General features: G+C 43.1%; 1 protein-coding gene across 1 annotated transcript in view; it reads right to left on the bottom strand.

Annotated features, from left to right (window-relative positions):
• Positions 1–24,536, bottom strand: part of ZCCHC14 (zinc finger CCHC-type containing 14) — a 59,517-nt gene that overhangs the window by 9,153 nt on the left and 25,828 nt on the right. Inside the window, exons 3-5 of the mRNA XM_036275465.1 lie at positions 13,366–13,439; positions 3,846–3,917; positions 421–530 (exon numbers count right to left, since the gene is read on the bottom strand). Coding sequence (XP_036131358.1) covers positions 421–530; positions 3,846–3,917; positions 13,366–13,439 — 256 coding nt within the window. The remainder of the gene's footprint in view (positions 1–420; positions 531–3,845; positions 3,918–13,365; positions 13,440–24,536) is intronic.

Below are 24,536 nucleotides of genomic sequence, written 5' to 3'. Positions count from 1 at the left end.
GAGGCAGGGGGAAAACAGGAGGGAGTGAGAAAGAGGGAGGAAGAAGTAGTGATCTGTTGTTCCACTTACTGATGCATTTATTGACTGCTTCTTGTATGTGCCCTGACCAAAGATCAAACCCACAACCTTGGCTATCAGGATAACCCTCTGACCAACTGAGCTACCCGGCCAGGGCAAGTAGCATATACTTTGAAATTCCTTTGCTCATATCTCCTCAGTCATTAAGTCTTCAAATTGCCCATAACTGATGAAAATCCCTAGAAACAAAGTGGAGACTCGAACCATCAAGAGTAATGTGTAACCTCAAGAGCTCTTCAGATGCCTGGACCTGCCCAACCCCGCCCACACTTGGGTGGCCATCGGTCACACTGCCACTGGCGGTGCTGCGCCCCACGGCCCTGCGGTGGGGTGGAGGGTTACCTCAGGTCCGCTTCCAGATCCATGTGGTTTCGCTCTACATAAAACGAATCTGGGCCAGCTAAGCAAGGAATGAATTTCTCCAAATTTTCTTCAGGGTATAGCTGAGATAACTGAAATAAATGAAAAAGCACAAAAAGTATGTCAAAATTAATTTTATAAAACCAGAACTCTTCCATGTAAGTAAAACATGGGCAGGTATTAGATGGGGACATCTGCTGGTATGATACAAAATACCATTCTATTAGCTACGTCCACTTGGGATGTAGAAAGCCACAAGAACATCACACTCCCACCATAGTATCAAGAAAAAGCTTGATATTCTGCACAATCATACCTTTCCTTGAGCCCAACAGAGAGCTGAACTGTAAGGCCACCACCTGAACTGAATTTCAAGAGGCACCTGTTTCTTTGAGGAGAGACAGGGCACATGAACTGTCTCAGCACTAGAAGGTGGTGGCCGCCAGATAAGCAGGTAGAAGAGACTGGCCAAGACGGACACATCGCAACAGGGTGAGTGAGGGCCAGACAGCACCAGCCAGGAGCCCTGGACACAAGGGGAGTGTGCCCTCATTGCCCAGCTCTCTTCCACAGGCAGGAGATGGAGAGAGCCTGCACAAGGGCCAGTGTGCGCTGGCCCCCCTTGGGGGCTAGGCAGGAAAACCCTGTGCCTTCCCTGGGAGCCTTCACTCAATCCAAGACAAAAGCCCTTAAGCTGCTGGGGGAGGAACAAGACTACTCCTACTCTCAAGAGCCCAAGCAAAGTCCCCAAGTTTTGGGGGACGAGGAGAAGTCCTCCTGGCACCAGGCCACGGGCAAAGATACCCTGCCTTCAGGAAGGTAAAAGCGATAAAATCCCTCTGGCCCTGAGGAAGAGGCTCTCCTGGGTCAAGGATCCTGCACCGTCACAAGGCGGAGGTCAGCTGCTGCCAGACAATGAAGGGGCAGGGAGGCTGAGAAAGAGCCCCTGCCAAAGGCCTTATGTCTGGGCCTAGGGCTGGCCCAGGAGGAGGGAGATTCCTCCTTACCCTACCCCAAGTCCATCACCAGGCAACAAGTAACAGCTGTCTCCAGAGGTGGAGGTTGGGGTGGGGTTGAGGGGTCAGCAGAGTGGGGAGAACCCTCTGTGCCACAGCCACATAAGACTGCTGATAGCTGTGTGTGAAGCAGGACCACTGAGCAGAGCCTTCCTACCCTCCAGGCCTTCCTACCCTCCAGGCCCCACGGGGGCTCAAGGTACCAGAGCCCTTTCCTAGAGAAACCTGTCGGCCGGCACATTGAAGGGAACCACGTGACAGTAAACCCAGCCCAACCCCGGACCGACCGACTCGAGGACCCCACTGACAGCCTGACAGAGCAGCAGTGTGCCCATTTCCAGGCAGAACACAACCTCCCTCCTTCTCTGTATTTTCTAGACATGACTTCTAGCATTCAATCACAAACTGTAAGGCATACTCCAAGAAAAAGGGAGAATAAAAAAAAGTGTCAAGATAATCAGCAGAACCAGACTCAAAATCAACCCAAATGCTGGAACTAGCTACCAGACAGGGACTTTAAAATAATTATGATTAACATATTTATTTTTTATTTTGTTTTTTTCCTCACCCGAGGACATTTTTCCATTTTTTGTTCAGAGTGGGAGGGAGAGAGAGGAACAGAGAGAGAGAGAGAGAAACATCGATGTGAAAGGAACACATCGAGTGGCTGCCACCCGCACAACCAACCAGGGCCGGGGACAAACTGCAACCGAGGTACGCGCCCTTAGCGGGAACCGAACCCGGGTCTCTCAGGACCGCAGGCCGACGCTCTAACCGCTGAGCCAAACCGGCCAGGGCAACATATTTATTTTTTAAAAGAAGGCTAACATGAATAAGTGGGAAATTTCAGCAGAGATGGAAAGTTGATTAAAAGACATGTCAAACAGAAAAGCTAGGAAAAAAACCATCCCTCTTCCCCAACAAACAAGAAAACCATGGTATCAGAGATGAAGACTTCAAGAAATTCAACTGGCTCCTTAGCAGCCCAGGCAGAGCTCAGGAGTAACATCAATAAACTGAAAGACAGGGCAGTAGAAATTACCCAACTGAAACAGAGTGCGAAGAGTAAGGAAAACCATGAGCACCCAGAGCCGTGGAGAAGGTCAAAGGTCGAGCACATGTAACTGAAGTCCAGGAGAAGTACAAGTGAGCGGACGGAAGAAACAGCTGAAAAGATAATGGACAATTTTCCAAAATGAAAGAAAGACAGCAAACCAGACATCCAAGAACATGCGCCACTATAAACACCCAGACAAAAGACCAATGCAAGTCAAAGTTCCCACCAGCATCAGGGAATCCAGAGAAACTGTTTTTGTTTTTACAAAACGAGAGGCTAGACACAAAGGAGAGGAAACTCTGCTCTCAGTGTCACAGAGGAAAAATGAACTCCAGGGATCAGTAACCCTAGAGAGCACGGCACTGTGGTGCTCTTCTGTGCCTGAAAGGCCGAAGGGACAACCAGAATCAAACCACCTTCTGTCCAACCTTTTAAAACAGGACCCATCAACGGGACTTTTCTCCTACAGGACTGTGTCCTTGATTTTATAATGAAAATGTCAGACTCACTTTGGAGACACGTTAAATACATGTAGGTATGCATACATGTACACAAGTATATGTAGGTAAAGAGGTGATTATTTAGTAGTGGAACCCTTTGTTCAAATAATATTTGTTGAATCAATTAAAATATAAACGGAAAAATCTAGTATAAAACCGGTTAAGGTGGGACGAGGAGGAGCCCCTGACCACTCAGCAGCCTGTGTGCATCTCTCCTTCAGCCTCTGCGGAAGAGCAGCCAGATCAAACCTGGCCACTCGGTCACCTGCGCAGCTGCACCTTTCGCCTCATCTCATTCCCACCAACTGCAAGGAGCACAGACCGTGGTGTTGAGGACCACGTGTCACTGCCACACACCATGAGACGCAGGCCTTGGACTGCCTGTGGACCAGCACAAATTCCGGGCACTGCGTTCGCTCACTGTGCTAGCTGAAGGAAGGCATCCTCCGAAATCACTCTGCTGTATTACCAACCACAGGGGAACGAGAGCCTCTCATTTTTATTTAGCTGTGTTTTTTTTTAAGCTAATTTTTTATATTTTTTATTTATTTTTTTATCCTCACCCAAGGACATTCTTGCATTTATCTTCAGACAGAGTGGGAGGGAGAGAAGGAGGAAGAGAGAGAGAAAGAAACATCGACGTGAGAGAGACACATCGAGTGGCTGCCACCCACACGACCCCAACCGGGGCTGGGGACAAAATGCAACCGAGGCACGTGCCCTTAGCGGGAACCGAACCCGGGTCTCTCTGGTCTGCGGGCAAACACTCTAATCACTGAGCCAAACCGGCCAGGGTGAGCCTCTCATTTTTAGAGGAGTCCTTAATCACCTTACCTTTGAAATAAATTCAGTCACTTCAGAGGAAGATTTGGTTACTGATGTTACTGAAGAGTCAGACCACAAGACCTTAAAAACAAACAAACAAACAAACAAGCCTTAGAAACAGACGCCACGTGGGTAATCCACAGCACGCTCGTCCAGGCGTTCCTGCTGGCGCAGGTGCGGTGAACAGAGCAGGCCCGCGTGTACTGTGCACCTTGTGAATGGCGTTTCCACGCCCCTTGACTTGTCAGAGAAAGAGCATGTACTCAGGTCCAAAGCTTAACTCTGTGTTTTGTGCAATTATTCAAATATCACCAAACTACTCAGACATGGAGTCTGAGGCTTGCTCCTCACAGTTCCAGCAAACCCTGACAATTAGGACTCGTGAGGCCAGCACACGCTGGCCTCCAGTGGACCTCTTCTCCTTAGGGCAGCGTGTGACACCGGATGCGAGTCAAGACAGTACCAGCAACCAGCCCAGGCGCCCACACTTGTGCTTGTCTGTGCCCTGCCCGCAGGGATCTCGCAGGATGGGGCCCGAGGGAGTACACCACGACGACAGGCCGGGGCCTCAGTACTCAACAGCAGAGAGGCGTCTTTCACGGTGGGGAGTGTAGGGAGGATTTGGGGAGCAATCCTCAGAAGGGCTGTCTGGAAAAGTTCTACAATGTCTGTTTTTCCTTCCAAATGGACTGTAAGCTCCCTGGGCGAGAGGACTGGTCTCTTTCTTCAGGTTTTCCTCAGCAAGCCTCACAACGTTTCCACCTGAGGTGCTAAGTGAAGGTCAGGGAGGGCGTCCTGCGTGGGGAGGGCAGGAGCTGCTCTCGGAGGGGCAGGTCAGAAGTCCGTTGAAGGAATGAGATAAGGGGACAGAGGAGATGAGGGGGAAGAAGGGACCAGAACAAGAAGGGTTAAACCACAAAACAAAAACTTTAAGACCCAGAAGAAGCCATCGGAAGATTTCAAGTCAGGAAATATAATGACCAAGTACATTAAATTACCAAAATAAAGCATCATATTTACGCTGATTCAGAGCAAGCACTCCTGCCCCACCCTCGTCGTGCATGCTGAGGGCCCTTCGGCCTGCAGGGACTGCACCTCCCCTCCCGGCTGCTGAAACGCACTGAGTCCCCTCTCTGCCGTGTCACACCACACAGAAATCACTGAGCGTCTGTTTCATCAAGCTCCCATTGAACACAGCTAACTGAGGAAAGGACCATCTTCTTACTTGAACCCCAACACCTACGGGAATTCACCGACAAGGCAAGCACGGGCCTTCTCTGAATGAACGTGCCTTGCCATCTAAAATCTACCTACACCAAAATGAAAATACCCGAACTGTTTTTGTCTAAAATAATCAAATCTTATAACAACATTAAAAAGAAGTCTAGTGGTAACGGTGGTGGTGGAAGCTGCTACCCACATAAAACACAAGTAACATCTATGATTAAAGGTGAAAACTTTCCAGATATTAGATGTTTTACTCAAAGCATTGTTGACATCTTGTGTTTTACAAAGTAAAAGATGTGGAAAATGTATTTTTCCTTACAACTCTTACAGTATGGTAACAGTGTTTCTAGTTTGAATCTTTTCTCTTTCCTCCCACCTTCATATCACATCCTTATCCAACTAAAACATGAACTCCAACACCCAAACAGTCAGGGTAGCATGGACAGACTATGTTATGTTGAAACAGACAATCTGCATCCCCAACAGTGATGTACCTTTACACAGGTACAACTGTACAACTGTCCTAGGTAGTCTGTTCCAGAAATGTTTTTCTTTGACTTCCAAATGGAGTTGATACTTCAACTGTAGGCAAACAAGGAGTAAGGACTGGAAATGAGCTCACTTCCAGGCTGAGTCCAGCACCACTGTGCTCTGCAGATGCAGAATGATTCACCCTCACATCTTCTGCCTCTGCCTCACTTGCCAATCCATTCCCCTGCACCAGATGAAGGGACAGGCTGCAGAGGGGAGTGAATACGAGAGAAAGCCTCATGCCATGCCACATGCTAGAGACACACATGCCTCGTCAAATCCAAGGTGGCATCAACTGTGAGCTGCACCATTATTTTACATACCAAGAAAACAGTCTTTTCCTACCACTTACTCAAAGAGCTACTTGGCCCTACTGAGACAGATTTAATGCATCTTAAGCATAAGCAAAAAGCAAAATATGCACAAAATAAATATACACTTAGGGTTTCTTCACACTTTAATTCTGACTCACTTTTCAACTCAGTTTTCAACAGTCGTGTTTTTCCACATCACACTACGAAGCACGTGGAGTGACACTGTCTTTGCCCTCCACAGGAATCTGCCCAGCCAGAGGCTCCTGTGCGCTGCTCACGACACATCTCTAAGGTGGGCAGGAGACCCAGTGCCACCACACCTACAGCCAGGCCTCTGAGAAGACCCAAACCACCCTCAAACATGGGCAACGCAGTCACACAGAACATGGCAGCCTGTAGGAAGCACAGACCATGCATGGAAAAGAAAACTTTTTAAAAATTACAAGTATCATTGACATTCTCAGTGAACTAAGAAAGCATAACTAAGAACAAGATGCTATGAAAAAAGTTGTCACAGAACAAGTGTTCTTTGAAATGAAAAATAGAATAACAAAAGCAAACAATTCTATTCAAAAGATGGAAGATGGGGTAATCTTCCATAGAGTAAATAAATAAATAAATAAAAATAAATAAATAAATATAAATAAATAAAAAGGGAAGAAAATAAGAGGGGGGGAAAAACGCAAAGGACCAGTTTTGAGGCCCAACATGAAGATAAAAGGAGTTCCAAAACAAGAAAACAGAAAAATGGAACAGAAGATATCAAAAGGAATAATTCAAGAAAAGGTCCCCAAATGGATGGAGGTGAGTTTTTAGACTGAAGGGCCCACTAAACCTCTGCATATGATGACCACAGACCTACACCCAAGCAAGTCTCTGAGCAATATGCAAATACTTGGGCTAAGAAAACCCTGAAAACTGCTAGAGACCATAAAACAGGTCATAGCAGGATCAGGAGCCAAAACAGAGTCCTGATTCCCAACATCATACTCCAGTCAACAGGCAGGGCTCTCAGTCCTAAGGAGAAAGATACAACTCGGAATCGTATTCCCAACGTCAGGGTAAATAAAGGTACGTCCGAAGAGACATGGGAAGTCTCATAAACAGTACTTCCCAAGTACCCTTTCTAAGAAGCGACTACAAAACTACTAAACCAAGACTAACTTAAGACTAAAGATGACCTAAGACCCAAGAACAGGGGACCAGAGCTGGGAGGAAAGAACCTCCAGGTGGTGATAAGAACTGCGTACAGGGACGAAGACTTTGAGTCCAGGTCAGAGCACAGCCACAGCTCCAAAGATAAAACTAGGGTACTGGACACATCTCAACGAGGGGAGTTTTGGACACGCAGGAAAAACCTTATGAGTACTTTTTGTGAGTACTTACCCCTGAGTAAAAAAACAAACAAAAAGAGACACTTAACTCCAGGGAAAACACGATGTTGGAATGGAAAAATACTAAGCATATACCTTATGGCTTTGGTATCAACAACCTTCACATAGTAACACTAATTATCATACAACCACTAAGGCATGTATGAGAAGAAACAGATCCTTGCAACTCCTGGCAAGCTATGCAGAACTACTGGACTCTTTAAACTCTGCACACACATATATAGCTGATGAAAACAAAAACTAAATTAAAAAATAGTTGTCAAGCCCTAGCCCACCTGGTTCAGTTGGCTGGAGCTTCATCCCATGCACCAAAAAGTCACCAGTTTGATTCCGGGTCAGGGCCCATACCCAGGTTGCAGGTTCAATCCTGGTAGGGGCACATGTGCGATCAGTGTTTCTCTCTCTCTCCCTCTGCCTCCCTCTCTCTCTAAAATCAATAATAATAAAAATAGTCACCAAGATTCATCCTTTGCTAACAGTGTTCAAATATTTAGAGCGGTTAAGATTATTTTGAAATGAAAAATTTAATTTAAAAAAAAGATGCTAAAATAAATATAATGTCTAGGTTCTTAAGGAAGAATGGCATAAAAACGTTTTTTGGTTTTTTTTACAAATAGCATTCTATAGTTCTTTTTTTTTTTTTTTTTTAAGATAATTTACTAGCCTGGCCGGTGTGGCTCAGTGGATTGAGTGTTGTCCCACGGACTGAGAAGTCCCAGTTTAATTCCCAGTCAGGGCACATGCCCGGGTTGCAGGCTCAATCCCCAGTAGGGGGCATGCAGGATGCAGCCAATAGATGTGTCTCTCTCACATCAATGTTTCTCTCTTTCCCTTCCTCTCCAAAAAAAAAAATCAATAAAAACATTAAAAAAAGAAACATCAATGTGAAGGTGCAACATTGATTGGCTGCCTCCTGCATGCCCCCCACCAGGGATCAAGCCCAAAACCTGGGCATGTGCCCTGACTGGAATTGAACTGGCAACCTCCTGGTGCACAGGACATCATCCAACTGGGCCACCCTGGCCAGGGCTCTATAGTTCTTTTTACAGTTAATAAAGTTCTACAATCTAGTAGGTGTTTCAAGGGTTTGGAGAGCCTTTTGATTTTTTTTCCTTTCGTTTATGTGTAATTACTAAAGAAAACCTTTTCATTAGTTTATTTTAGTTATTCCAGTTTCTCAACAGTGAATTTGGAAAAGCTGTTAAATTTGGACATTTCACATGTACATACTAATTTTATTCTGTAGCTTGCTTCCTGTATACTGATTTGGTTTCCTCAGTAACTAGTAACTAGCAATTACAGCTTCAGCAAAAACAAAACCATTTCCATGGAAAAGAACAGGAAACTCAAACTTCTATTTGTACTACATTTGTGTATCTTGAAATCATCCTGATCTGGGGTTAGGTCTTCCTCAAAAAAGTAACCTTAATTTGTATCCTGGAAAACAACGGCACATAAAAATCAAAACTAGAGATAAACAAAGCTGAGAAAATTGGTAGGGCAGAAAGTCATTGACTTTTCCCTGAATAAGTAAAGGCTTTCAGGAAAAAATATTTCAGAGTCTTTCTATAGTGTTAGCAACAGACTGATACATCTCATCAAGGATGACAGACACTCCTAATAAGATATTTTAATTGTTATGGTCGCAGTATAATAGCAATTTATTTCCATATACAAAGGACAACCTATGTTAAGGACTATTTAATCTTTATTAGTTACAGTTCTGTAGAAAAAAGGAAAGATTTAATTTTAGGCAGGTAATTTTTTGTAGGTTTTATTAACTTTTTTTTTTTACATTAATCTTTGGAGGGAGGGAGGGAGGGAGGGCGAGCGCGCGCGCAACATGGATGTGAGAGAGACACATCGATTGGCTGCCTCCTGCACAACCCCAATAGGAGCCAGGGACAAATCGCAACCAAGGTACGTGCCCTTGGCCACAATCGAACCCAGGACTCTTTGGCTCTTACCACTGAGCCATACCAGCCAGGACAGTTTTATTAACTTATAACTGACAGTGAACTGCACATATTTAAAGGGCACAATTTGATGTTTCAACATATGTATATACCCATGATGAAATCACCACTCCAATCAGTATAATGAACATATCCTTCACCCCCAAGTTTCCTCCTGCCCCTCCCCAGGAAGCTAGTGATCTGCTTTCTGTCACTGTAGTTTGCATTTTCTAGAATGTTATGTAACTGGACTCTTTTTATATACTGTTTTTTTTTGGTTGGGGTAGTGTCTGGTTTCTTTCACACAGCATAACTGAATTTCATTTATATTGCTAAGCGTATCAATAGTTCACTCCACTGGATAAATATGATACCAAAGTTTGTTTATCCATTCTCCTGTGGAGGGACATTTGGGGTGTTAAATACAAGGCTGCTATGAATAATCATGTAAAAATCTTTGTATGAACATATGCTTTCATTTACTCTGAGTAAATACCTAGGAGTATGTTTAACTTTTTAAAAAACTGCCAAACTGTTTTCCAAAGTACTTTTATCATTTTACATTCGACCAGCAGTGTAGGAAAGCTCCAGTTCTTCCAGACACCTGCCAACACTTGGTATGGTCAGTCTTTTTAATTTTAGCCTTTCCAATAGGCATCTAGTATTGTTAACCTCACTGTGGTTTTAACTGGTATTTTCTAAATGACTAATGATGCTGAACATCTGTTCACGTGTGCCCTTTACATCCATACATCTTCCTTGGTGAAGTATATGTTCAAATCTTTGGCTCATTTTATTGGATTATTTTCTTATTATTGAGTTGGAAAGTTCTTTATATATTTTTGAATACAAATAATTTATCAGATATATAATTTGCAACTATTTTCTCCTAGTCTATGCCTTGTCTTTTCATTTTCTTAACAGTGCCTTCTGAAGAGCAAGTTTTAAAGTTTGATGAAGTCTAATATGTTTATTTGTCTTTCATGAATTTTTGGGTACTGCATCCAAAATGTATCCAAAAAAATCTTTGCCTCATTTAAGTCACAAAGTTTTCTCCTATGCTTTCTTCTAGGAGTTTTGTAGTTTCAGGTTCTACATTTAGGTCTATAATCAATTTGAAGTTACTTTCTGTTTAAGAGGTGAGATTTGGTTAAGGCTCATGTTTTTGTGTATGGATGTCCGTTCCAGAACCATTTGCTGAAAAAAAATCCTTTCTTCATTGAACTGGCTTTGAACCACTGTCGAAAATCAATGGACCACTTCCATCTGAGTCTAATTCTGGACTCTGTTCTGTGTCGATCGATGCCTTTACCCTTTAAGCAACGCCACAGTGTCAGGATTCCTGTGGTTTAACAGTGAATCTTAAAACCAGGTAGTGTGAGTCTTCCAACTTTACTCTTCTTTTCCAAATCATTTCGTCTACTCTATAGTTCTTCCCATATAAATTTTAGAATCAACTTGCTAATTCCAAGAACAGAGAAATCCTACTTGACTTATTTTTGAGGGAGGGGGTCACTGAAATGACAAGAGGCTGAAAGCTACGCTGCTGTCTTCTTGTCCTGCAGCGCGCCGATTCTCCCTTTCTAGAGCAGTAGGGTCTGGCAACAGCTAGCCAGAGTGACCGTGGCGAAACGCCAGGAGCTACAAAACCATAAGGTGGTTCCACTTGACTCACACGTAAATAATACATATCTGTATCCTATAAGCAGCAGCTTATTTAACAGAAGACTACAGCTCACCAGCACGTAAGCACACAGTTGAAGCTGTGCAAATTAATGGTGTGTTTTGTAAATAAGATACATTTCTTAAAAATGTTGGTTATATCTTTCCTTTGTGCCTTGAATACCATCCAACAAATGCAGTTTGGACTATGCAAATTCCTTTGGGCATATCAAGTTCGCACCTCAAAAAAAAAAAAAAATAGCTAGTTCGCATGTCCGGTGTGGCTCAGTGGATAGAGCATCATCACATGGACTGAGAGATCCCGGTTCAATTCCTGGTCAGGGCACATGCCCAGGTTGCGGACTCGATCCCCAGCAAGGGGTGTGCGGGAGGCAGCCAGTCAATGAATGTTTCTCTCTCACATTGATGTTTATATCTCTCCCCCATTCTCTCTCTCTAAAAAATCAATAAAAACATATTTTTAAAAAATAGCTAGTTGGACTGCTGAGTAGAGAATTATCACTTTCCTAAACACAAGAATATTTTTATCAGTTATCACATGAGGAAAAGTCAGCTTTTCAGACACTTAAGCTTAACCACTGGGGGTAAAAACATCTTAAATGGAACATCTAACCCTGTGTAACAGCCATCAGTGTCAACACTAAGCAACAGTCCCTAGTCCAGTGCAGCACTATTTCACAGGACTCAGGTACGGGTCCCCATCCCCACCAGTCTGCTGCTGCCTCCTCCTCCTGATCCTAACCCTCTCCTCTGAGGAGAGGCCATGACAGACCAAGTGTCTATTTTGCCAAAGCTCATTTCTGTGAGTAGCAGCAAGCAGGTGTGTTGTGGAGGTTTCTGCATCTCAAGCTGCACAATCCGGATTCCCTCCCACAAATAACAGAACTGAAGATGGGCAAATCAAAGCCAAGATGGGTGAGTGGGTCCAAGCACCCCAGACACGCCCCTGTTCAGCAGTTTCCTAAGTGGGTAGGCCATATGCAGGCAGAGGATGGTCACCAACAGCCCCTCAGGGCACGCCCGACAGCAAAGGGCAGAGAGTGGAGAAGAGACAGTGTCCAGGGTCTAGAGACTTGCTGGGCTCCTGGTGCTTAATAGGCCTGGATGACGCTGGGATTCGAGGTTCTCTGGCTGCTGAGACTTGGGTGCTAGTCGCAAGCTTCAGCAATCTCTAAAACCTAACCACTTTCCCGTACATTTTGAAAAGATATCTATAGCTTAACAAATAATTCTTACAAAGCCACACATCCCAAATCAAATAAAGATTTTATCCTTTTAGTGAAAAAAGTATTTAAAGTATTTTCATGCAGCTACACTCTTTGAAAAACTAGTAAACTGCACATAGTATATATACTAAATATTAAGCAGAAGTTTTTGTTCCCGAGAACATTCCCCAATAATGCAGGAAGCAGATTTTCCTTACCAAACAGTAATCAGGCGCGGAGTCAAAGGAGAACCTCACACAACATGCTAGGCACGTAATAGAACCTCAGGGGCACGGCCACCCAAATTCATTTCCCAGCCTCTTTCACAGCTAAGTGGGACCAAGAAACTAAGTTCTGGTCAACAAAACATAAGAAGTGTCTAGAATCTGCTTTTAGGAATGTTCCTTAAAAGAAAGATAAAACCTTTCCCCTTCTCTTCATCCTGTATCTTGCTATGTGGAATGAAAATGTGAGAACAGGAGCCCTAGCTGCAATCTTGGGCCATGAGGCTAAGGCACGTCCTAAGGATGCCAAAGCAGTCAACTGGAGGGAGGCTGGACCCTAAGAATTTTAGAGAGCCTAACTGTCATACCAGCACCTGGCCACCTCCCAGTATACCCCGATGTTGTTTAAGCCACTGTTATTGAGGATCTCTAATCGTAGTATACAGTATGTCTCCATTTTCACGATTCTCCACTTAAGCCAACTTAGGTAACCAACTACCAGCGGCTGAGCATGTCAGTCTAGAGAACATTCACCACACAGACCAAGAAGCTCTTGTCATCTAGTGGGTAGAGAAGAACAGCTTTCATTTGCAGGCTTTTACTATATCCAGATCTCATGCTGAGTGCTTCAAGGGGTTGTCTCATTTAATTCTCCCCCAAACCCCTCCTCCTTTACCGACTGGAGGTGTTGGGGCACAGAAGTTCAGCACTGTCCTCAGTCATGTGGCTAACAGGGTTAGAACTGGACTGTTAACTCCAGGTTGTTCCAGGGTCTGGCCCCTCCCCCTCACGGAGGCCGCTGAGGCCAGGGAGTGAGCCCCGCCCTGGAGATGGCCCACCCACGGGCCCAGCCCCAGCTTGCTGTCTCCCACAGCACTGGCAGTGCTTTGCAAAAAGGCCCATCTTTTATTCAGATAAATAGAACTATCAAGTCATAGTAAATATTTCTTTCCTATCCCTTAGAGGAGAAAAGGGGAAAAAAACTTAGCATCTTACCTCAAAGGAACATTCAACATTTCTTTCATTTTTTTTGTGTGATAATCCCTTCAGGTCTATCTTTTCAACACTCACTGTAAAAGTAAAAAAAAAAACACAAAAACAACAAACAACAAACAAAATTATAAAAATGAAATAAAACCTTTAATACATATTATTTTAGCATTTGATATTTTAGCAATTTTCAAAATAAGGCTTTCAATGCCCAGTGCCGTTCAGTCTCTTCTGCGGTGTGTTCACCTGGAATGAGAAACTTAAGAGGAAGGCAAAAAGCTGTCATGCTCAGGAATGGAGGGTGAACTTAAAAGTAAAGCAAGAAAAACAGGCAAAAAAATAAATACAAATCATAGAAAAGGAAGAGAACAGTCCTTGAAAAGAGAACATAAGTTCATTTAAATGCACCCAAGTATAAACTCTAATTATAACTGAAGATTAGCTATGATCTGTTCCAATTTCTGAAGAACTAATGCTCAACGTTTTCCACTGTTACTGTTTTAGACACAGCTGCCCAGAGCCTCTTATTGGATCTTCTTGTCAACAGAGCACGATCTCGTCCTTCCCCGACAGGGTAAGGCTGGAGTTGAACAGGACAGCAGTTATAGGATAAACAGTGACGAGTCCTAATGCTGCCTCTACAGACAGATTGGCTGCACAGACAGACAATGACAGAAAAGACAGACTGCCATTAGAGAGAGGATTTAAAGTTATCAGTCTCTTCATAACGCCCCTTCACACATGGGTATGTTTTTTTCTCCTCAAAAATAAAATGATACCTTAGACATATCTTCCTCTATTATTTTTTACTATTTCTAGAGAACATATGGCAGTGTCCTATGAGGATTTCTACAGATCTTTCAACCTAACTGTCCAATATGAAATACTTATAACATATCAAAATTACTGTTACAATTCCTACAGATTCCCGATCTCCTGGTCTACCACACAAATGTTTCCCAAAGTCTTCTCCAAGGAACATCAGTTTTGCAAGATGTTTAGGGCCACTTTCAAAAACGTTCATGGTCAAAAAGTTTGGATGAAAAACTTTCTCATAGACTGTCCGTATACATTCAGCATATTACAGGCTCTGAGAAGCTCCACAACAAAAATATTTTTATTAACAATTTCCCAATATTTTGGCCAAAGAACTCTTTCTTACCCTAATGTGTATGTATATCCAAGAGAAAACGAACTGCTCTATGCAACATGCTTTGGGGGAGGTTCTAACCCTTTACCACCCAATACTGTAGCTACTAACCACATGTGACCATTTAAATTTGTATTAATTATAACTGAATATAATTAAACTCTTAATTCCTCAGTTGCACTAACCACATTCTAAGTGGTCAAAAGTCACAACATGTGGCTAGTGGCTGCCATACTGTACAGCACAGACACAGAACAGTCAGTCATCACAGAGTTCTACTGGACAGCGCTGTTCTAAGCCAGGGGCTGGCAAGTTGCAGGCTGCCCTCCGCCCATTTGTGTAAATGGCTCTAATGGCACATAGCCACACTGTTTGCTTACGTATCATCAATGGCTGCTTTCCACCCCACAACAGCAGAACCGCCATATGCCTCCCAAAGCCAAAAATATTTACTATCTGGATCTTTGCAGAAAAAATGTTGCCAAGCCCTGCTCTAAACCAACAATCATTCGTTCACCAACATGTCTTATGAAGTTCCCGCTCTGGACCAGGTCTTATTATTCCAGAGACTGGGAATACAGCGGTGAACAGACAGGTGGGTTCTTGTACTCACACAGGTTATGGTCTGATGGGGAAATGACCATTCACTTGCTAAATTATTCTCTCGTAAACCTCCCTCTTTTTATCAAGTTGCATCAGGGTCAATGTGCATCTTGGGAGATACTAGAACCCATTTGGTTTAGAGTATTTTAAGTTTAAAATAGCGCCTTACAGGAAGGAATTACTCTAAAAAATGAGAATATTTGTTTCCTTTCTGGCAAAACAAAGAAAACATTACATTTAGAGGTTGTACACCTCTTATTTTCCCTCAAACTAGTCACTATTTCTGTCTGACTTCCTCAGTCATACTGTCAGCAAATAAACAGCTTTTATTATGTTTTCCCAACCAGTATTTTAAAAAAACTTGCCCACAATCACATCACTCTAATCCAGATCTTTAACTTTTTTAAACAATAGGTTATATAAAGTCAATGACTACAGAAAAACTTAGTCAGCATTTTCCCTGGCCACAGAACACCAATGTGTACCTAAATGTTCCAGAACTGAATAATATTAGGATTTACGAAAAGAAGCAAAAAACAAGGAAAAAAAAAACAAAAACTCATCTGGACTGAAAGCAGGAAGTGACTCATATCTGGACAGGAAAATGTGAAAAGCAGATGAACATTATTCAGCTGTTTTCAAATAAAAGAGGCATTTGAACTCCAGGACTGAGACGTTTGTGAGGACTCTGAAATCGTCACACCAATCGACATAAAGTCAGCACCACCGACCCACATGCAGGGAAGCTTGTAGCGTTGCCACCGGGGCAGCTCTGGACCAAGTCAATGGTCTAAAAGTTCTACGACCACACTCTCAGTGAGATTCTCCCCAGGCTGCCCTCCCTGAAACAACACCTGCCGTTAGACAGGGCTCTGAAAGTGGGGCGAGGGAGCCTGCTGGAGCGGAAAGGCAGGAGGGCATCTGCAGAATGGTTTTCTGTACAGACATCAAGTGACAATGGCGAATGTGGAGGGTGGGGTCATGGGATATTTAATTAGGATTCAAAGATGAATAAGCATGCTCTCAATTTTGGAGCTATATTAAAGACCATAATTAAAAAAAAAAAAAAAAAAAGGCCCTGGCTGGTTGGCTCAGCCGTTGGGAGAGTTGGCCCGTGGACAAAAGGGCAGCAAGTTCGATTCTGGTCGGAGGCATGTACCTGGGTTGTAGTTCCATTCTTGGCCTCAGTCGGGGTCATACAGGAGTTAACCAGTCGATGGGTCTCTCTCGCATCAACGTTTCTCTCTCTCCCCCCAACCCTCCTTCCACTCTAAGTATCTATGAAAAGGTACCCTTGGGCGAGGATTAACAAAAAAAAAAATCACACACACACACACACACAAAACAACAAACAAAAGCCATGAAAAAATACTTATAGTATCAGCTGAAAATTTATAAATTGTATGTGAAACATGATTATAGTTGTTTAAGATGTAAAAGAAAAACAGACTAAAAATAAATTAGCAAAACTAATAGCAATGATAGAAATAATTGTGATTGGTGGTGAAATTTTAAGTAGCTTTCCTCCAAATTTTCTATAATAATATTTTCATAATTTTAAAGTGTATTATCTAGCCCTGGCCGGTTTGGCTCAGCGGTTGGAGCGTCGACCTGCGGTCCGGAGAGACCCGGGTTCGGTTCCCGCTAAGGGCATGTACCTCGGTTGCAGTTTGTCCCCGGCCCTGGTTGGTCGTGCGGGTGGCAGCCACTCGATGTGTCCCTTCACATCGATGTTTCTCTCTCTCTCTCTCTTCCTCTCTCTCCCTCCCGCTCTATCTGAACAAAAAATAGAAAAATGTCCTCGGGTGAGGATAAAAATAAATAAATAAAGTGTATTATCTATATGCATGCAAGTATCTATTCACAATCCATTTAAAGTGTACTGGTAGATAAAGTGACCCTCCTCCTCTCCCTCTCACCCCCCTGGTCAGTCCTGCAGACTGTTTCATCTAAATGTCACACATAAGTCCCACTACTTTCTAGTGCACCAGCAGGTGTGTGTAAATTTTAGGGGCTAGGTATCAATCCATTGCCTGAAGGGACAGACAGTGAAAGGTGACTATGAAGACAGGATTTGCATCAACTGGAAAGACTCCAAGACTAAAAGGGTACACCTCTGTTCGGCCGGGCATGAGCCAGTCACGGCCAGAAACAGTGCTCTAAAGGCGGACTGGGAAGGATGGGAGGGCCCATCTCAGAGTAAGCTAGGGAATGAGGAGAAATGGGGCTGGGATCTAGACTGTGTAAAGGCATGTCGATGTAGGACAGATGAAGCTGGGACAAAGGAATATGAGGCTCGACCATGTTGAGATGAGAAAGAAAAGGACAATGTGCTTTTTCCTTTTAAAATTTTGTTTGTTCAAACTTTTCTTCTTTTCTTCATTCAAGATGCACACTAGAAATTCTCAAATCTTATGAGTTAGATCACATAGCCTTTAATAAAATTTATAGTTGCATTAAACTATTTTTATAATCGAATCAATACCTAATTTTAATTTTTTAAATTTTTTAATCCTAACCCAAGGACATTTTTGCATTTATCTTCAGATAGAGCGGGAGAAAGAGAGAAACATCAATGTGAGAGACACACATTGACTGGTTGCCACCCACATGACCCCAAACGGGGCCAGGGACAAACTGCAACCAAAGTACGTGTCCTTAGAGGGAACTGAACCCGGGACTCTCTGGTCTGTGGGCCAATGCTCTAACCACTGAGAAAACTGGCCAGGGCCCTAATTTTAATTCTTAAAAAATGTTTTATTATTGATTTGGGAGAGAGAGATCAATTTGTTGTTCCACCTATTTATGCATTCATTGGTTGTTTCTTATATGTGCCCTGGTGGAGGACTGAACCCACAAACTCAGCATATTGGGATGACAACACTCTAACTAAGCTACCGGCCAGGGCGCAATACCTAATTTTAAAAATCAATACACTAGCTTTGCTGGTGAGACTCAGCTGGCTGAATGTTGTCCCATGCACAGAAAGGTTGCCAATTAGATTCCGGGTCAGGGCACGTGCCCAGGTTGTGGGTTCGCTCCCCAGTCAGGGTGTGTATAGGAGGCAACTTATCAATGTTTCTCTCTCTTCTCTTCCCCCCTCCCTTTCTCACATTGATGTTTCTCTCTCTCTTTCTCTCTCTCTCTCTCTCCTTCTCCCTTCTCCTCTCTCTAAAATCAGTAAGAATAAAATAAAAACCAATACACTAATATAACTGAAACAAGAGGGAAGGAAATTTGTGTAAAGAGAAAGTACAAATGTGTCGTAATGAAAGCCCAGGCAAGTAGCTAAAAGGCCTGAAGCGGGACCAGGCTCAGGGGCTCGCAAAAAGAAAGATGATTTAGGACAACTGACTGACCAAGAGGCCACACAGCCAGCAGGTCACCAAAGCCAGGACCAGGAATACCTCTACCTCTCTTCATTTCAGCCCAGTGAGCTCCTGGATAAAACTGCTATAGCCTAGGAAACACCTTCACTACCAAGAATCTTCAAATGATTGATAAGAGCCAACTGTTACATCAGTACTTATAGATAATGGCTTTAATATGTTCCAAGAATAAGCCACTCTTCTGAAACATTTCCCTTTCTAAAATCTTCTGGGAAAAACTGGGTGGTTAGTAGTTCTCTGCCAAATATGTTTTTTACTTGATTTCAATGTATCTTTATTTGTTTAATTCTATATGCCCAATAACAAGAAACCACTTCAAAAATTACCAACTACACTAAAATAAATCATAGTAAAGAAGATATTATTTATGACTGAGGGGAAAGATGAATAAAATAATTTTCTAGCACAAACACCTCCTTCTCCTAAGATCTATATAATAGAACTCGTCCTCATACTTGAAATAAACTATATCAGAGTAACATTTAAGATGTTTCCTGCTTCAAAATTTTATTACTGAAATCTAGTTTTCATTTAAAAATTGAAAAACTGTATTCTTAAAAGTCTAGCTGAATAATAATGTTCATAAAATATCAACTTACTTTCTCACTTTCATTTACTTGCCTGTTAATGGGGATAAATTTTAGAAGCATTGCTTGTTTCAGCTGCTGTTAAAATATGAACATCCACTACTGCACTGATTAAGCTGATCCTTCTATCTGACATCTTTTAACGACATATATGTTATAGTTAAGAACTCTATCATATATTATTCTTTGATTTTTTTAGTCATCTAGCTACCTTGAATTATTTGATTTGTTAGTTCTCCAGAAATAGAGATAGAAATAAAGTAATACATAATTGAGAAAACACAAAGCTGATAAAAGAGTATTTCTAAAGTAGCAAAAACAGGAAGTGAACACACATTTTCCATTTGAGTGGTTAGTGATAAGACACTTGAATTTTGGAGCCTGGGGAATCTCACTAACTTATGTATCAGAGCAAACATGTTCTTTAGCTTTAGTAAATATTCAGCACAGTACCCTACGTAAGTGATAGAAAAACCACAGAGTCCAAAGTGGTAATGCTTGAGCTAGACCTCAAAGGGAAGAGCCCAACTGGGCAGAGTGCCATGGTGACCCAGGCCCAGGTATGAGAGCACATGGTGTTTGGGTAAGTTTAGTCAGAGTGGGAGCCAGGAGAGAGAGGGTGACAGGAGAGCAGAGAAGAGAGGGGAGGACAGCCACAAGGAGGCAAGGGCACAGATGGGGCCAGCCCACCAGTCCCACAATGGGCACATCAAGAAACTTGGGCCTCCCTGCAGGTCGAGGTAAACCCACAGGCTCTGCAGTCTGACGGGCTGTTTGAAACGTGACACTTTCCAGCTCAGTGACCTGGGGCAGTTATTTAATCCATGAACAAAAGGAATAATGGTCCCACTTCATGGGGTTGTGGTATCAACTAGGTGAACACACGCAAACTGCAAGGTGGCACCGGGTGGTGGTAGTGCTGTACGACATCAGCTACTGCCACCAGTGCTGCTGACAGGCTTCCTAAGCAGGGAGCCAGGATCCGACATGCTGGGCAGGTCCTTGTTCAGATGATGGGCTGGAGAGGTGAAACCGCAGGCGGCAGAGAGGATGGAGGCCTGGGCCAGGATGGTGGCCCAAGGATGGTAAGAAGAAACTATGACGGCCAGACCTGCCAGGACTATCAGGGCTGGGACTCTTCAAGAGGGAGGGAGAACAGTCATGGACTTCTAGGTTTTGCCCCAAGGGCCTGAATGACAGTATCAATCATGCATATTGGAAACCCAATTTAGGGGGTAGCAATGAAAGTCATGATTGCATTCTAGGCATACCGACTGAGGTACCAGTGAACTGTCTAAGTGGAAATAGTCAATGACCAGCAGGTTCACAGGGGTTTGGGGTCCAGGAGAAGTCTCAGCTGGACTCACAGATCTAAAGTCATCAGCAAACTGACAGTGGCTTCAGCACAGGCTCAGACCGTATTAAGTGGGGACCAGTAAAGAGCCCAGAGAGCACTGATGTTTAAGGGGCAGAAGAAGAAGGAATTGCAAAGGAAACAGAAGTAAACAGAAAGCAGGAGGAAAACCAGGCCAGTGTGTTGTCAGGAGACCCATGGAGCATGCCACACCAATGCTTGTGTATGTGCGATGTTCCACAATTTAAAAAATGAAAAGAAACCAAGGAAGAACAAAGTCTGGAGGAGGGTAATCACAAATGTCAGATGAAGATAAAAACCAAGGAGTCATTTGTGAACTTCCATGAGAACAACTTCAGACAGGAGACTGCTAACGTCAGGATGTAGGGGCTCAGTGGTAACAGAGACCCACCCATTTTTCTTCTAGTAACTTAGCTGTGGGCTGTGGGTGTACAGCACACATGATCACACATGACAACTATGGCAGGTTGAGAAAACTACCCTAATTGTCAACAGCTTACTTGGAAATGCATAAAAAAAAATGCAATGTTTGGATGGATGGAGAGATAGGCAGATAAGGGAAAGTAAAGTAAAATGAAATTGTGAGATTAGGTGGTAGCTATTCACTGTAAAATTATTTGAACTTTACTATATGCCTGAAAGTCTTCATAACAAAATGTTGAATAAAGAGGTAATAGAGAGAGCCCTGGCTGGTTTGGCTTAGCGGTTAGTGTGTCAGCGTGTGGACCATGGAGTCCCGGATTCGATTCTGGCCAAGGGCATGTACCTCCGTTGCAGTTCGGCCCAGGACCTGGTTGGGGTTGTGTGGGTGGCAACCAGTCAATGTGTCTCTCTCACATCAATGTTTCTCTCTCTCTCTCTCCCTCTCTCACCCTCCATCTCTCCCACTCTGTCAGAAGATAAATGTAAAAATATCCTCAGGTGAGGATTAATAAAAATAAATAAATAAATTTAAAAATAAAAGAGGTAATAGAGAAATTAAAATTACCAAGGCTTCTCAAAATTCCAAACACACATTAGAATCCCCAATACAACCCAAGAAAAATAATATACTGCTGGTATTTTAGAATTTAGGTTTCATTATAATTCTTGTCTTATTAGAATTCATATACTAGTTCTCGGGGTTGGGTATTGTTTTAACAAAACTACATGACTTTTGGGTTCAGTCTTTAAATTATCTTTGTCATAATAATACTGCACAACAAATAAAAAAACCTCAGCAGCACATAAAAGCATTTCTCTAGGTTAAAAAGATTTCAGTTTTAATCTATAATGTGTTAAATATCTATAGATATAACCTACATAAACAAAAGTATTTTCGAATCAATTTTTAAGAATACAAAGGGGTCCTGAGACCAAAAAGTCTTAGAACTTCTGGTTAATGATCTGTAGTTTAATTAAATTCAATGAAACTCTCTTTCACTGTCTCACGAAAGGATAACTAAAAAAAAATAACTACTCACTCTGGCTGGTTTGGCTCAGCAGTTAAGAGCATCAGCCCTTGGACCGAAGGGTCTGGGATTCAATTCCCAGTCAAGGGCACATACTTGGGTTGCAGGTTTGATCCCTGGCCTCAGTTGGGGTCGTGCAGGAGGCAACCAGTCCATGTCTCTCTCCCTCTCCCTCCCTCTCTCATTTCCACACTCTCAAAAAAAAAAAAAAAAATCAATGGGAAAAAATAATAATAACTACTCGAAGTCCAAAGAACAAAGTTACAGAGTTTCTTTTAGTTGGATTATTATTAAAAGTAATTTCCACCTCACCTTGTACATTATAACCAGCTCCCTAAGTTTTAATAATAATAAATACAAGTGACTGGGTTTGGGAAGACTCGCTCTCCCAGTGTGTGTACAACATCCGGCACAACATTCTTGAGTAACTCAAGGCCCCAAAGGAATACACCGTCGATTACCTGTTGCTAAAGCTAGATGTGGGCAACTATTGCACTGTTGTCTCTATGCCAGTACTTCAGAATCTTCACAATAAACAGTACAGAAAAAAAGGGTACCACTCACTTTTTAATGTGCCCTTTTAAACACTGTCACCTTGATTTTTGTTTTCTGTTCTCTTCAGTCTAACATAAGCATTAGCGCTAGGGAATGCTTACCTTGGGAATGCTACTTGTCTGTGACTCAGTTCTTCCATCTGTAAATGGGACAATATTCTCTTCATGGGATTGATGTTAGAATTAAATAGTTATAACTGAGCTCCCACAGAGCTCTTCAGAAAATTATGTGGGTTAGTCTATGTAATAAGCTTGGAACAGGACCTGACCAAAGCAATCAGAGTTTCAGACTGTCCTTACTGCTACTCCCTGAGCTTTGATACAAAAGAAATGTAAAAGTCTGAACTCATTTATAAGTTAAACTGTATCAGTGAAGACTTCCAGATAAGCAGAGTAAAACCAAAACACATGTGGGTTACAGAAAAGATAATGAGAAAACTTGGTACTAATAATACTTCAAGTGACTTCAAATTTTTTTTTTCTCCCTTTATTGATTTTAGAGAGGGAGCGAGAAAGAAGAGAACATCGATTGGCCGCCTCCTGCATGCCCTCCACTGGGGATCGGGCCCACAACATGGGCATGTGCCCTGACCAGGAACTGAACCGGCAACCTCTTGGTGCATGGGTTGACGCTCAACCACGGAGCCACAGCGGCCGGACCTTCAAGTGACTTTAGACTTCCAGAAGAGAAATAGCCTAGGCCCAGCCGAATACTACAAGAAGTGTGACTAATAAAACCAAGTAAATTTGCTTGCCAATTTCTGGATAGAAGAAACTATTATTACCTATGGCCATTGAATGGAGAATACTGTAGATAATTAATGATGTTTTGGCACAGGCGATGCTAAAAGCTGGCTCACTGTCTCTCTGGGCACCCACACACAGACAAGAAGAGTGTCAGAGATAATAGCCACATATTCAGCAACTGTATTTAAAAAATGGAAAGAGGGGTTCTTGGTAATTAGTCTCAAGTTAAAAATACTATGGTGAAGAAGAGGCCAGCCTTCAGATCAGGAGGGTGCAGGGTACGGGTTCTATGCTGGACAGTCTGGAGACAAAGGGAACAACACCCCATCAGAGGCACTGTTCCCTAGATGACACACAGAAGGAAAAAGGACAAGAGCAGTTTTAAAGGAAGAAAGTGCCTATCACTGAGTGACAACTACCCATCCAGGAGTTGAGGCCCTGCTGTATCCTGAGAAAGGACGGTCCCTGGAGCCGAGTACATAAAACAAGCTGCCTGTGCGCTCCCAGGACTGCTATAAGGATTTACTGTTTTAATACCATGTCATGGTCACGTATACATAAACCTGGGCATAGATGTTAGAACACAGCCATATCTAGCATATGACCCATGTCAGGGAAGGGTGGCTTGCTATGATTTTGTCAAAAGGGGGCTTTATTTAACAACAAAGTGTTTACTAAGCATCTGTGAGGTGCAAAGCACTGTGCCTGAGACAGGAGGGAGACACAGAACGGAAAACACAAAACAAGCAGGCATGGCTCCCACCTAGCGCAGCTCAGTTCTACGAGACACAAACAAAAAGGGGAAGGAACAAAGGCCAGCTGAGTGAGCGAGGGAATGCCCTGGGGCCAATGATGACCATCAGAGTCAGGGTCATCCTGGCCTTTCCGAGGACTCTGCAGACTTGGGGTTCACTGCCGAACCACCTAGTCCTACACATCGCCTTCATCCTAGAAAGACTCCCACACCTCCACACAGCTCACCAACTGTACAGCAAACTGACTCTGTGACTTTCCAAGTGGCTGCAAAAAAAACCAGGGAACTCATAGCTTTGTCTGAAAGGTGCCCCCCATTCAGTCCAGAGCTGCACTGCCCAATATGGCAGCCATGGTCCACAATGAGCTACTGCAATGGCAACTGCAATAAAAATTAATAAAATTTAAGGTTCTTAGTTATAAAGTGATGTTTCAAAAGTGCTGAAAGGCACATGTGGCTGGTGGCGACAGAGTTCATGCAGATAACAGACCATCCCACTATCACAGAAAGCTCTTCAGGACAGTGCTGCTCTAGACTCTACTCATTCTGGTGTGGGATGGGGAGCAG

The sequence above is a fragment of the Molossus molossus genome, unplaced genomic scaffold (genome assembly GCF_014108415.1).
Source record: "Molossus molossus isolate mMolMol1 unplaced genomic scaffold, mMolMol1.p scaffold_m16_p_21, whole genome shotgun sequence".
Classification (NCBI taxonomy): domain Eukaryota; kingdom Metazoa; phylum Chordata; class Mammalia; order Chiroptera; family Molossidae; genus Molossus; species Molossus molossus.
This window is presented reverse-complemented; position numbering and strand designations above follow the sequence as displayed.